The 13,948-nt window shown below is 33.8% G+C and overlaps 2 protein-coding genes, 1 long non-coding RNA gene and 1 pseudogene across 4 annotated transcripts; 1 reads left to right on the forward strand and 3 right to left on the reverse strand.

Annotated features, from left to right (window-relative positions):
• Window positions 1–119: 119 nt before the first annotated feature.
• On the reverse strand, window positions 120–318 carry LOC125386926 (annotated as a pseudogene).
• Window positions 319–3,289: 2,971 nt separating this feature from the next.
• Window positions 3,290–4,795, reverse strand: LOC110120272. Of its 2 annotated transcripts, none has more exons than XM_048414128.1 (2): window positions 4,402–4,795; window positions 3,290–4,073 (listed from the first exon to the last, which is right to left on the reverse strand). In XM_048414128.1, the coding sequence occupies exon 2, from the start codon at window positions 4,064–4,066 to the stop codon at window positions 3,662–3,664; it is 405 nt and encodes a 134-aa protein (XP_048270085.1). In that variant the 5' UTR covers window positions 4,067–4,073; window positions 4,402–4,795; the 3' UTR covers window positions 3,290–3,661. The 2 variants fall into 2 exon arrangements, with proteins under 2 accessions (XP_048270085.1, XP_020723962.1); XM_020868303.2 differs by having other exon boundaries at window positions 3,291–4,331.
• Window positions 4,796–6,054: 1,259 nt separating this feature from the next.
• LOC125386916 lies at window positions 6,055–6,804 on the reverse strand. The gene is made up of 2 exons (XR_007227505.1): window positions 6,621–6,804; window positions 6,055–6,535 (listed from the first exon to the last, which is right to left on the reverse strand). It is a non-coding gene; the product is annotated as an uncharacterized LOC125386916 (long non-coding RNA).
• A 2,966-nt stretch (window positions 6,805–9,770) lies between these two features.
• On the forward strand, window positions 9,771–13,582 carry LOC125386851. The gene is made up of 2 exons (XM_048414020.1): window positions 9,771–10,629; window positions 10,701–13,582. Exon 2 carries the CDS (start codon window positions 10,909–10,911, stop codon window positions 11,824–11,826), a length of 918 nt encoding a protein of 305 aa, XP_048269977.1. The 5' UTR covers window positions 9,771–10,629; window positions 10,701–10,908; the 3' UTR covers window positions 11,827–13,582.
• Window positions 13,583–13,948: the final 366 nt, after the last annotated feature.

Here is a 13,948-nt window from a genome sequence, read left to right on the forward strand (position 1 = left end):
TATAGCAGTAAAGATCATTTGCCACAAGCAAAGATTGATAAAGATTATACGCCAGTAAGAAAAAGTTATTAGCACCTCCGTCATTCGGAAGGATAGCGGAAGCTCTCCGCGGTCCCTCCAAAAAAAATCTGGTAAGTGCCGGCGAAAGGCGACAGTGCCTTACCATTTATAACTGTTTTTTTTTTTATTTTTTTTATTTTTTTATTTAATTCTTTTCATTCTCAATTTGTCCAATTTGGACATTTGGTAGAATCCATTTATATATGTGTTTCATCCTTGTCTAGGGAAGCGTTAAACGTCTCTCCTTTCATGCTACAAAAAATTTTTTTTTTTTTTTTTTCGTGGAGGAAATCTTCATAGACACCTTACCACCTTGTGTGGGCGGCAGAAGGTAGTGCCGGATTCTTACCGGCTAAAACCTCCACGGGCGGGACGGGTAACCAGTGCGCGAGTTGTCCTCGGGCCCCTGAGTGCTTAACAAATTCAAGCACCCATCAAACTTACTAAGGTGCACTCCCAGAAGATACACCTACAACATACGACAACGGCGGGGCCCACCAGTTGCCTGTTGCATACTTATTTCTAAACAATACGGCTAATTCATGTGTTTTGTGAAATTTGAAGCTTTGATGCCGAGGATACGAACTCGCCACGCCACGCGTCGCCATGAGTTCTGGGCTTTAACGCGCGTAGCTGGCCGTCCCGCCGGGGTTGCTGCTAATTAGAAAGTATTTGACTCTTAATGTGGCAATGTCTATCATAGGAAGTATTCTAATTAGCCTCTTGATGTATTATACATTATTATACATTATATTTTATAATTATAATTAACTATATATATAATATAGTATCGTGAGGAAAAAACCTGGTTAGAAACTAAGCAAAACAAGGTCGCCTGTCCTTCGGTTATTAGTTTACATAGAAAAAGCCTATGTGACCAAAGTCACCTAGTTCTTGCGAAGCGTTAACAGGATGGGATTAGAAAAAGGGAAAAATGGCGCTAATGGAGGGGAACGATTTGAATCCAAGGAGCGGTTAATCGAGAAGTGAGAGTGGGTCGAGAGGTCAGAATTAATCGAGGAGTCGAAGAGTAGAGTTAGCGTTGTCGAGTTGCGTTGTTGAGAGTAGAGTTGTTAGCGTTGCGGAGTTGCGTGAGTAGCCAAGTTAGAGTAAGATTGTTACTATTAGTTCCATATTAAACAACCATCGTTTTCTGTCTCATTAATATCTGTATAACTAGTTTATTGTAAAATAAATTACAAATAATAATTAGTATCAAAGAAATTGTATACCTAATATTTCCGCGATACTACAGTACTAATCTTCACAGATCTCGTATACTTTGCTGCTGAAGCAAGCAAAACTCTCATAGAAAGAAGACTAAAACGAAAACACCCCCGTACTGACCTCACTAAAGAAATAAAATAGTCAAACTCGAAGATGGTATTCCGCTGGGGGTAACCATCCAAATGTTATTTAGCAATTAAGCTAGAAAAATTTACCGAATGTCCAGCTGAACAAATTGTAAAGTACAAATGAAATAATAAAAAGAAAAATAGTTAATCATCCGTTGAATATGAACAATTGAGTTCTACAGATTGAAAGTATTAAAACGATTAGTTTCCGGTTACTATACCGAATACACTGTGGCGGCACTCGACAACAAATACCGTCACTTGACACTAACACCGGCCAACGGTAGCACAGTGGTTAGCCACTGTCCTGTTTTTGTGACCAAGTTTTCAGGGTCGAGATAGGAGGAGAAAAACAATATCGTATATAAGCACCGCTCTACAGCGATTTAAATCTAAGTTATATATTTATAACACTAAAAAATGTAATTCCGACACACAAAACAGTGTATGGCCATGTCGTACCGTCACATATCGGTACTTTTGCCTAAATCATCCCATAACCGAAGTCCATTGTTTATTGTGAACAACATACAAATACTCATCTACTGGTCAATAAACGTTATAAAAAAAAAGCACAGTGGTTAGCGCCTTAGGTTACGAATGTTCGGGACACACGAGTTCAAATCCCGGCGCTCGTAATCCGATTTTTCTTCCATGCATCTAAAAATGAGAAGAAAATACAGCAAGTATCCCAGCAGCGACATCTACATCCAGCAGCTACAATTACCACGAACAACACCTACACCTCAACACTTATGGAAATATTAAAATTGTAGATTCTCATCGATAATTTTCAAAAATTGTTCTGTTTATATTGATACTGCATTTTATTTGTCCCTATCATGACTATTCTCCTAATGACAAAATAGATATTCAGAGATGAAAAAAAAAATGTAGATAGAATGGTGAAGGTACAGACTAGGCAAAAGTGATAACAATGAGGAAGAGGGAAAGGATAATAAACATGGATGACGGAGAGAAATAATGGCAAAGTTTAAAAACAAAGAGGAAGATGATAAAATTAGGGGAGGGTGGGACGATGATAAATATGAAGAAAAGAATGCAATAATCAAACTGTGGATTTATGAATTTCTGTAGGAATAGAATATAATCGTGGCAAAAGCGTAAAACATCTTTTAAACGCGATGATAAATGAGACCAATCGCAAAATCCGTCCATTGAAATATCAGTTGTGGAGAATAATTTCCAAGCGAAACAGTGAACCTTATCTCTAGATTTAGATTAAATTAGCCATCTTCGTGTTGTCTTTTGTCCATTTGTCAGTATTCTTATAAAATATGTTGCAGAAAAACTCCTGTTATTTTCGTTCTTAGGGAAGTTAACCTAACTTGACCTACGCGCTAGCTGCCGATAACACCCCTCCCCTCCCCTCCCAGTCCATCCTCTCCCATCCCCTCCCTAATAGGCTAGCGAACTGTCCTGTTTTTGCGTCCAGGCTTTCAGGACATAAATTAAAATATCGTACATAAGCACAGCGCAACAGCGGCTTAAATTTAAGTTACAATAATAACCTTAAAAAAAAAAAAATGTAATAGTGCATGGCTACGTCGTACCGTCGCGTATCGGTACTTTTGCCTGTACCACCTTATAATTAGAATTCAGCGTTTATTCTGAAAAAAGTCATGTAAAAAAAAATATGTAAAAAACCTGGAATTAATAAACAAAGATTAAAAAAAAAAAGCTAGCTGTCGATCGCGCGAGCCATAGTGAGTAAGAAGTTCGGTCGCGCGCCGTGGGGTTTTCTTTTCTTTTTTTTCTTTTTTTTTTTTTAATTATTATTGTAACTTAAATTTAAGCCGCTGTTGCGCTGTGCTTATGTACGATATTTTAATTTATATCCTGAAAGCCTGGTCGTAAAAACAGGACAGGTCGCGCGCCGTGCCATTCACTGTTCAGCCGTGTGCCCAAATTGGCGCAAAATGTATAGTTCTTATGACATGTATATTTAGGAGCTATAAAAGGAATTGCGAAATAATAAACAATGTTTGAGGACAAATAGAATTTTTAAGACGTCTAGGGCATAATCATGATGAGTTGATCAGTTAACAAAAACAATTTATTATTTCAAAGTGGATAATGAATCACTTAGCAATTTGTAAATTACCACGAGTCAGATTCGTGGCTTTCGTTTATGGCACAAATTCTTTACCACGAGCGAGACTCGTGGTTATAGGCCAACGGGTTAAATTGAGTAACTTGTACAGGACCATGTTGAGCTATTAAATTTACTGTTTGTTGTGTCCTGTCAATTGGTCACGTGCTAGGATCTTCAGTGTCGAAATTTCTGTTTTCTTCTTGTTGTGCTTCAATTTCCATATTTTCAATATCTTTTTCTTAATGAGTTTCACAATTTTTCTATTGTTTCCATTTTTATCCAATTCAGTTTCGTTGGTGTCTTCTTCATGTTCCTGCACAGATGTATTCAACTCTTGGTTTTCATCTTCCAAAGGGATCTGATTCACTGCCATATGTTCTTCGCCTTGGTCTAGCTGTGTTGAATGACTAGTAGTTCCAATTACACACTTCAAAATGTTGTTTGTTGGCCGTTTAATATAATCATCTGGCTGCCTCTTCAGTTTTTCAGCCCCACTTAAGTATTTCCGTCCACGGTCTCTATCCCTGCTAGCCATAGTGATTCTTAAAAGAACATATTTCTGTGTATAAAATGTTGTCTGTTACAAAAGTGAAAGAATCGCGTGCCAGAAAACATTTACTGCAAGATAAGATAAACTACATATTTCATTAGTTTGTATATAGTTGAAACATTTCTCTGTTCTTGTTCATTTTATCGAAATTTCAACATTTGGGGCGAAATTAATTTAAAAATAACGAATTCAACATTCTTAACTAGTTATGTGTATTGGATTTCATTTGTACGACTGCCATACATTTTGTCTGCAACACGATTTCAGTTAAGGTTAACTTTAACCTAAAAGAGGGGAAATAATTGAAAAAATATACTTACCAGAAATCAAACGTTTTGAAAATGTATATGTCAAGGTTTATGTCATAATATCACTTTGAAAAATATATGATATCAATCATATTTTTAAGGATCAATTTAAAATTCCTCAATCTTATATATTTAATTTCTCATTATAGATATAAATTCTTTTCGGAAAATGCTATAATTGATATAATTTTATAAATGTTAATCACAAATAATTATCAAATAATATTCTTTTCCTAATAGTTTCAACGAACGTCTTATAGGATTAATCATCATTATGAAGAAGCCATTTATACAACATTTCTCTATAGATTGTCGATGACGCGAAACTATTACATAATTCATATTTAATTTCTGTACATCTCATACATAACACTAGGTTTACGGGCGTTTCGTATATACCTATCTCTACGAGCATCCGTCAAATTGACGGGTAAACGGAAATACGCATTTTTCTTTAAAAAATCGATTTATTCAAATTAAGTCTGAAAGGAACAATATTAGGCTTCACGTTTAAATAAATTATTAACCCTTTGAGTGCTGAATACTCGCGGCCTATGCCGTTCGTACAGACGGCGCGCGTTTAGAGCTGACGATCGCTGTGGACGGAATACTTTTTCGTTAGACCGAACTCTGTTGATTGACTATTCAAAGCGCAAATCGTAATAAGTTATAATAATTCTTTTGCACGAGATTAAATGATTCAAGGGCGTTATTTTTTAGTTATTTTTAATAATTTATTATAAACATTGAAATTTACAGTTAACTAGAATTTGGGTAATAAACTAGAAAACAATAAACTAGAAAACTAAATTTAGTAAATATAACACAAGTTAATAATTTAGTTGTGTGTGAAAAATTCAGTGCTTGAGGAAACTAAAAAAACCAGATGTAGAGTTTTCTTACAAGTGGTGACCGCTTCAACAATAACGAGCCACTATTGGCATTTGTTTACTGCCGTAAGGAATGCATTTATATTTATTTCACACAAACGTAATAGTATTACTTCTGCGTAGGTGTTCGGAAAAATTGAAAAACCCATATATGCGTCCTTAGTCCATACCGGTCACTTACAGAAAACGCATATATGTGTCCTTAGTCCACACCGATAGCTTTCGCCAGACACATATATGCGCCCACAGCACTCAAAGGGTTAATAAATAAAGTCTTTTTTTTAAATTATCACTAAAAAAATAACAATAACATTAACGGCACAGGGTAATCATATTTATCGAGCACATTTACGTTTACCTGTTAATTTGACGGGTCCCGTAGAGATAAGTATACTACATACAGATTTAAAAAATTAGAAAGCCTAGAAAAAAATAATTTTGTGTATAAATTCTTCAGATGAAATGATTAATTTACGATGCAAAATGGTTAAAATTGGTGCTATGGTTTTTGAGATATTTCATTTCGAAGTTCGAAATCCGTCAAATTGACAGGTTCCGTAAACCTAGTGATAATAACGTGATTCGGATACGACTGAAATATTTAGCACTATTCATAACTTTTAGCGATTGGACATAATTTATTTTTTATGTTTATATTTTCCAATGTAAATTCTTCACAGAAACAACAGATTATCTTATGTTACAATCCCAATTCTTAGTATTCTAATATATTAACGTTCTATTGTGTTGGTAAAGGTGCACACAAGAAATACTCTTGATGTTCAACAATAAAGTTTATTAAACTATTAACAATTAACAGTCAACGATTTACGGCCGACAATTAACGATTAACGATTAACTATGAAGGTCAATAATCACGTATCTCTAATTGTATTTGTTTGCTATGACGCTTAACCTTTCGCACTCCGCAGCTCGAGACAAAATGAATCTTTGGTTCGAAACCAAACGGACTCTTTCTTTGTTGCCCATCGATATCCCCACTACGTACGCGTTTATTAGATGTCCGCTACGGTTGCCGCATATGCGTTCTTCCGAAAATTCGGCAAAAGAACCGTAGGGATATCGATTGTACATTGGGCATGTCGGGCTTACGCTTTCAAGGTATAGCGCTTTGTATCGCGAAGCCGTTGGAAAGATCCGCCATAGTGTTATATCTGTAGATGTTTATGTGAAGAGGACGTTGGTACGTAAAGATTAATGACGAGATTACTCGTTGTTGTAACCGTCGAATATATCTAAAACAATAAATTAATATACAGCAGTAAACGTGAGTCGTTAGTACGAAGTATAAATCGCAAAATAAAATCGCGGAATAAATACTTGTAAATGCTCGTCGCGTAACTCGATAGACGCTCGTAAGATACTCGGAGATACTCTAGATACTGTTAGATACTCGATATGTGCTATTGCTCGCGATCGCTTCCGTGTATTTATACTGGTCGGGGGAAAATCGGAAAATTCGAATTCGTCTTCATTCGACGGTTGCTTGTAGCGGCGACATTGTTTTGACCGGAGTCCATTTGTTCTTACATTACTCGTAACCTAACGGTCTTGATACTCCGAGGCAAAACAACAACGTGATTTGAAGTGTCCTCTGACTCACGTGCCGCTACATATCTGTATCTATCCTATGTAATAATATCTACCTATTTATTAATATATTAATATGTATATTTATTTATTATTTATTATCTATATATTAATATATATATTTATTTATTATTTATTATCTATATATTAATATATATATTTATATAGATATTAGATAGATTTAGATTATAGATGTATAAATATGTCTAATCTATAAAATTATAAAAAAAATATTCGAATTTTATTCCAGTCCATTTTGCTTTGACAAGTACATGTTAAAAATATAGAATTCATAAATTTGTCACAAATTCAAAAATGTTTATTTAAATCTTTCAATTGTTCCTTCATACGATTATAATGCACAAATTATTAGATTTTTACATTTTCAACTCCAAGTTAAATGTGTAGGATCGTAGACATGTGAGGTTTAATTGTGTACTAGATATTGTACCTAACTTTATTAACTACAGAATATTTAAATATCAAACTCTACAATGTCAATATGCACATATTCCTCTATATCTCACACACCGCTCCTCTTAGTACGTATGTACTATAGTATACCAAAACCTCTTGCATACAAACCTTTTATAGATGGAATCTCCAACCCTGTACGTAGTACTATAGTGGCCAGAGATCGACATAATCTGCTTTTTTTATTATCTAATTTGTACTTCACACATACAGTTATTTTATACACAAAAGTGAATGTATACCTATGTTTGTAATGAAAATTGGTCTGGATACGCAACTGGAAAAGGTAGGTTAGGATTGAGTTAGTGAAGCATTTCCTCTTATCTGAGTTAGCCCTGAGTAGCAAATTATGAAGTAATTTGAGCCCGGATCGTCTGAACCTCTTATTGTACCGTCCTCCGAAGGGAGGAGTTCTCGTTTGAAAGGGTCATCTCTCGTCCAATCCTCTGGTCGCCCCTAACGCACATCTGCTCTTTTCTCTCAAAAAAGGGAGATCTTCCTCTCTCTTTCTTCTTCTTTTTTAAAAAGGAAGAATTAGTTGAAATGGTGTGACACCAGGACCAACCGAGGGGGAGGTCTCCCTTTGTGAAGAACATCGCTGCGTGACCGAATAGGGAAATTTCCCTTTTTGACTTTAGCAATGCGTTTTCTTTGTGTTGTTGTTATTGTTATTATCAGTTATTCTTTAGCCGGAATTGTTCCCAATTAATTGCACCACTTTTTCTGCTTTTATAAAGTACAGTATATAATAAAATACACCAATTTAGCGGTGTTAAAATTAATTAAAAATTTACATTATCAATTATGACTAAATAAAGTTATAATCGAGCGATACCACACTGTAAAAAATTATTAAAATTCATTATGAATTTTTAATTTCTCAAGTTGCGTTATTTATCTTTAGTCATCTTTGATGTTTTTAATTCTACCTATATTTTTGTATACTTTTAATTTGATGTTTTGTATAAACAACGTGTGAAATCATTAAATGAAATCATTACCGCAAAACATAATTAACCACTTAAATAATTTTTAGACTTGTTTGATTTTTATGTAATAAATATTAGTCATCGATACTTGGAAAAATGCGCGGTGGAAAGCGTATAGGTTAGCTTATCCGAGCGCGTTGGAAATGTATAACACGCTATGGCGCGCGCGATTGGCTAAATGCTATAAAAGATGCTATAACAGTACAAATTGAGAATCTGGATAAGCATTGGAAAAACTTCATCGAAACTCATAATGGATCCTGGATAACGAGAATACCGATGGTAAAAAAATTTTTACTACATTTATCTAGAGAGCTCTTTTGATTTCTGGAAAAGTTTCTGAATTTGTAGAGGCCACGTCTGGTCCCTTATTTATGTTGGCAGCTGCCAAACGTCCAACCAAACATTTGGGCCGATTTTCCTGGTAGTCAGAAAATTCGTTCCGTAAACTCTCAAGGAACGGATAATTTCTTGAATACAAAGCTTAAGACTGAAAACTCGAGAATGCTAGTAAATTTTACATTTCTACCTCTTATTCTGCGTAAGAAGATAATTCGCAGAAAGCTCAATATCGTAATAATTCTTGTAATAAATCTTTGCTTGCTTCGAAGGTTCTTCAAACGTACATAGAAGTTTGCGTTTATATTTCTTATACATTTTTATAAATTCTTATACACGATCGTCGTTAATTCCTGCTGATTTCTAGAAGATTTCACGCCTTAGAGCTAATTCGAATTCATAAGCTGCGTACAAGATTTTTATGCTATATATCATATACATGTATAATTACATACAGAATTATTAGTAGTTCATTTTTAGTCGATAAAGTAATAAAAGAATTAACTGCAGACGACAACAATATGTTTCCTCTAAGAGCAGCAATTCTAGAGAAATAAATATACATAGACGACATTTTTTCTACTGACTGCTCTAAGGAGTCAGCCCTGCTAAAACAATAACAAGCGATTTGTGCAAGGTCGGCGGTTTCAATTTACACAAATGGCTTTCAAATGAGCTGAGGCGGATGCCAAACGTGTTGATTTATTTAATGACGCGACGAGTGAATACTTGCTATAGTCAGATGTATTAAAAATCGCTCTAAGTACAGAATACATTCAACTAGAATCAAACATACTATAAATTATTATAATCCAAGTTACAGTACCACGCCAAAAGAATTTATTTATAATTCTCAATGAAAATTGATTGTAAATAGTCTATAGTAAATAAAAAAAAATACAGAATACAGAGTTAATATTAATATATTAATTAATATTAATTAATATATTAATTAATTAATATATTAATAATATATTAATATTAACGCTGTAATTGTCGTTTGCTCAATGCTACTCGCTATAATGATACTGGTTAATAAGTGTTCTAGAGCTCGTCTATTTGTACTTGTTAGAGCAAAAATTTGAATTCGATTCCGGTTGACGGTTGCACGTAGCAGCGATATTGTTTTATCCGGAGTTTGTTTACTTTTAAATCTCGTACATCGAAACGGCGTTAATACTCCGAGGTAAAACAATAACACGAGTCACTCTCAATTCGAATCGTCCTATAACTCATGTGCCGCTACATACGTATATAACAAATATTTCTTACAATCTAGCGTGTGCAATTGTGTATGGGACCTTAGGTTTACTGTTCATAGATACTGTTAGGAATTAATCGAACGAATTCAAAGCAATCTTCTATATTATCGGAAATGCCGAATTTGCGTGGTTTTGCTTTGACGCTCGTCCACGTTGACGATTGTACAAAGAATAACCGACTGCCCATGTGACAGCGACTATACCAAAATCCACGCCATTCCACGTTATCTGACAATGAACCGTTAAATTCTAACCTGGCCTTTGGACACATAGCCCAAACCAAACTTTCCCTATCGCGTAGGGCGTTCGGAATCCTCTCCTTGCCCCTCAACTCCTACAAACTCCGCCCATATAAAAACTACGAGCATTTAACTACGAGACTAGTCTTGGGTACAGTGTTGGCCGTGGTTCGAACTATTTTAATACTTTGTAACTTCGCTACTTTATTGTAATATTGCAATTAATAATTTTTCCGAGTAAAAGCATATCAAAATATAAAAGTTAAGTTGAATATCAAGTTAAGCAATAGTGAGAAGTTCTCGTTAGAAAAATAAGACATCTTACCTACTTGAAAAGGACTCGACTTGGCCTACGGATCGTCATCAAACTCACAATCTGAAGCCTACAGCTTGATAACGGACATTCTACGGAAGTTCCATTTCTACGGATATCAAGGTAAAGCTTGATTCTTTTGCCAGACTAAGTAACAATTTTCGAGAAAAAAAAATGTCTGAAGTATCATTTAGAGACAGCGGCATTAATCTGGAGCAAGTACTACAAGCGATACAGAAGCACAGTGAAATTCAGGAACAGATCCAAATACTAACACAACAAACAAGAGAAGAGAATAAACGCCGCGATAATGAAATCGAACTGCTAAAAAGAAAAATTGCCGAATTAAAGCTAGCCATTGCAAATCAGGAAACAATTAAGAAGAAAGATTCTAAATTTGTCATGAACAGCACAAAGAAAACCGCGAAATCGAAAAAAAAGTATCATTGTGTACCTGCAGCGAGCGCACCCAAAACGATATTTGATCCTAAAAGCAATAACGATGACAAAGCCAAAGATAACAACGAACAACGCCAGACTATGTTATTAGCGAAAGATGCAATAAGATACATTCCAATATTAAACGGTGAGGATGACATTGGAGTGGAAGATTTCATAAAAGAAGTACATTCTATCCAAATGTGTTGCTCCGAAAAAGAACTATTATTGAAAGCTATAAAAATCGATAAAATAGTTGGTAGAGCCGCGCAAAGTATTCGAAACGTACCTATTGAAAATTATATAAACTTATACGATACTTTGAGATCCAACATAGTACTTGAAGCAACATCTGACGAATACGAAGAACAATTACGCGATTTAAAACAGGGACGCTACGAATCTGTTCAAAATTTCAGTATCCGGTTCCGCTGCATATTGAATAAACTTATATATGCAATAACCAGTGAAAATCCGCAACTAATTACAAGACGAATAATGATTGAAGCCACCATGAGGAAAGTAAGTCGAATTTATTTAAAAGGACTTAAAAACGACATAGGACGTATACTGTCAGCGAGCAAACTAGATTCATTGAACGAAACAGAAAAGAAAGCAGTAGACATTGAAAGATACCTACGAGAAGAAGAACAGGAATGGAGGACAGGTACTCTTCCAACAGTAACGTATAACCAACAGTTTAGTAACAGACTGATGCAGACAAGCAGCCGACCATTAGCTACAACACGTAATTATAATCCAGTCAACAAATGCGTTTCATCGTTTTCTAACACCGAACGTGTACCATTTGCTAAGCGGCAAGCAAAATGTTTTAAATGTGGCGAATTGGGACATGTTGCGAGAATTCTGTGTCGACCATGAGACTAGTCTTGGCCGCGATTTGAACAAATATTTTAATACTTTGTAACTTCGCTACTTCATTACAATATTGTACTTCACCACTTTTGTGACTAAAAATATAAAAGGACAATCAGGTTAAGCTATTGCTCAGCTCTTCCTTTTTTTATTACGAATTTTACGTGACACCCTTGGCGTCGCAGCTGCGAAAGACATCGAAGTCCGCGATACCCTTGAGTAGCTTTGTTATCTTTCCTTACAACCAAGGATGACGTAACCCAGGCAACCGCTACGAGCGTTCGAACTATATTTTCTTACCATACTAACAACAAAAAATAAAAGCTAAATTTCAACGAGTTATTATATAAATTATATGATATGTATTTTATAAACAGAATTTATTGTAACGATATAGATAGATTTCTTAGATATTTAAAGAAGAAAGTTGTTTGCAATCATACACTTGACAATATATTCAAAAATCATCGAGATCGGAAAAGACGTAACGGTTCTATAGTTTCACCCAATCGATATTTATTAATGATAAGCAAACTAACTATTAATCTTGAGAATTCCCAGTTAAACTTAAAAATAATTATTGCATTTTTAAAAATAATGAACATTTATTCCTTACATAAGCAATCTAAGGATCGATCTTGCGTTATTTATTGTAAATTAAGATAAATAAATTGTACACTTTATTTTGTGCCGCTTAGGATTGAATTATAACTTTACCGAAACAGTGCAAAGCATTCTTTAAGCATGAATATAATATAAATATTATATTACACTCTGATCAGGCCTCTTACTACTTCTTTTACAATTTTATCATATTATTTAACAGGAAATTGAGAATTTCACGTATAAAAGGGTAATTTTTGGATATAATTGGATTAAATTGACAGTTCTTCATAATTTGCTTATGAAATTATAATTATTATCCTTCTATGACGTGCAAATATAATACAATTTAACATTTTTAAAAGTATTAAAATATTAAGGACCGCAAGAAATTCCCACTTCTGTAAAACCGTCCATATCCGAATTTTCCTATTCATAAACATAACCTTGTTAGGGTGAAATACACACAAATTCTGTTTTTAATGAAAATATATTGATCCGCTATAATTATGTAATACTCTCTGTAGTATATCGTTTTTAAACCTTTGAGTCCTGATTAAATTTAGAAAATAATTTACAAAATTTGGATAGGATATAAATATTCTTCAAGAATTATAAGAGGTAAAATATGGAAGATAAATTGTTGCATATCTGTATTTCATTTATATAGCTATAATTTCTTTTTTCTTTGTTGAAGTTAATTAGAAATGTATATGATCACTCTTTAGATTGTAACCGCAATCTGCTCAATGTGTTAGAAACTCTATACAGTTCAAATCGCTAGTTAACAATATTGTATATATTAGTTTAGTAAACAGACAATATACATGTTTTATATTATTATAACTGTAAATTCATGTACCTGATTTTATTGATGCAATTTGTGCGATGCGACCTAGTCGTAAGAGGTATAGAAATATTTTTAAAAACATATATATTCAATCCAAGTGCTCAATGAGTGTTCGTGACCATTATATGTGAGTTACATACCTTTATATAATACATTAAAATTAAATTTGCTAACTCGAGCAGCACAACACTAGCATAATTTTGTATAGCATATACATATATATATATATACATGTTTGTCTTATTGTCATTTTATCGTGTGTTATCGTATAGCATTTACTTGTATAAAGATTCGTTTAATAAATAAATTAAATACAAAGTGCATTTGTTTTATTATATCGTAAAAACACTGTAATTAGTAAACATAATTTTATTGTTGAAATGCATTTTTGAATTTGAAGGAAGTATAAGCTTCATGACGAGAGTTGTAAATTGACTATTTAGTTGTCTTAGTTATAACACATTACTGTATTTAGTTCACGTTAAATAACCATCGTTTCCTGTTTAATCCATTCTAAATAAATAAAAAAGTCCTACATAATATTTATTAAATATTTCATTCAACGTGTCAGTAAATGTTTTGTTACATAAATTGTTCTCCATATTAATTCGGTAATTATTATCAAAGAATGTCTGACAGATTTTAATGATTTTGAAATATATAGTCAAGAGCATA

The sequence above is a fragment of the Bombus terrestris genome, chromosome 18, assembly GCF_910591885.1.
Source record: "Bombus terrestris chromosome 18, iyBomTerr1.2, whole genome shotgun sequence".
Classification (NCBI taxonomy): Eukaryota; Metazoa; Arthropoda; class Insecta; order Hymenoptera; family Apidae; genus Bombus; species Bombus terrestris.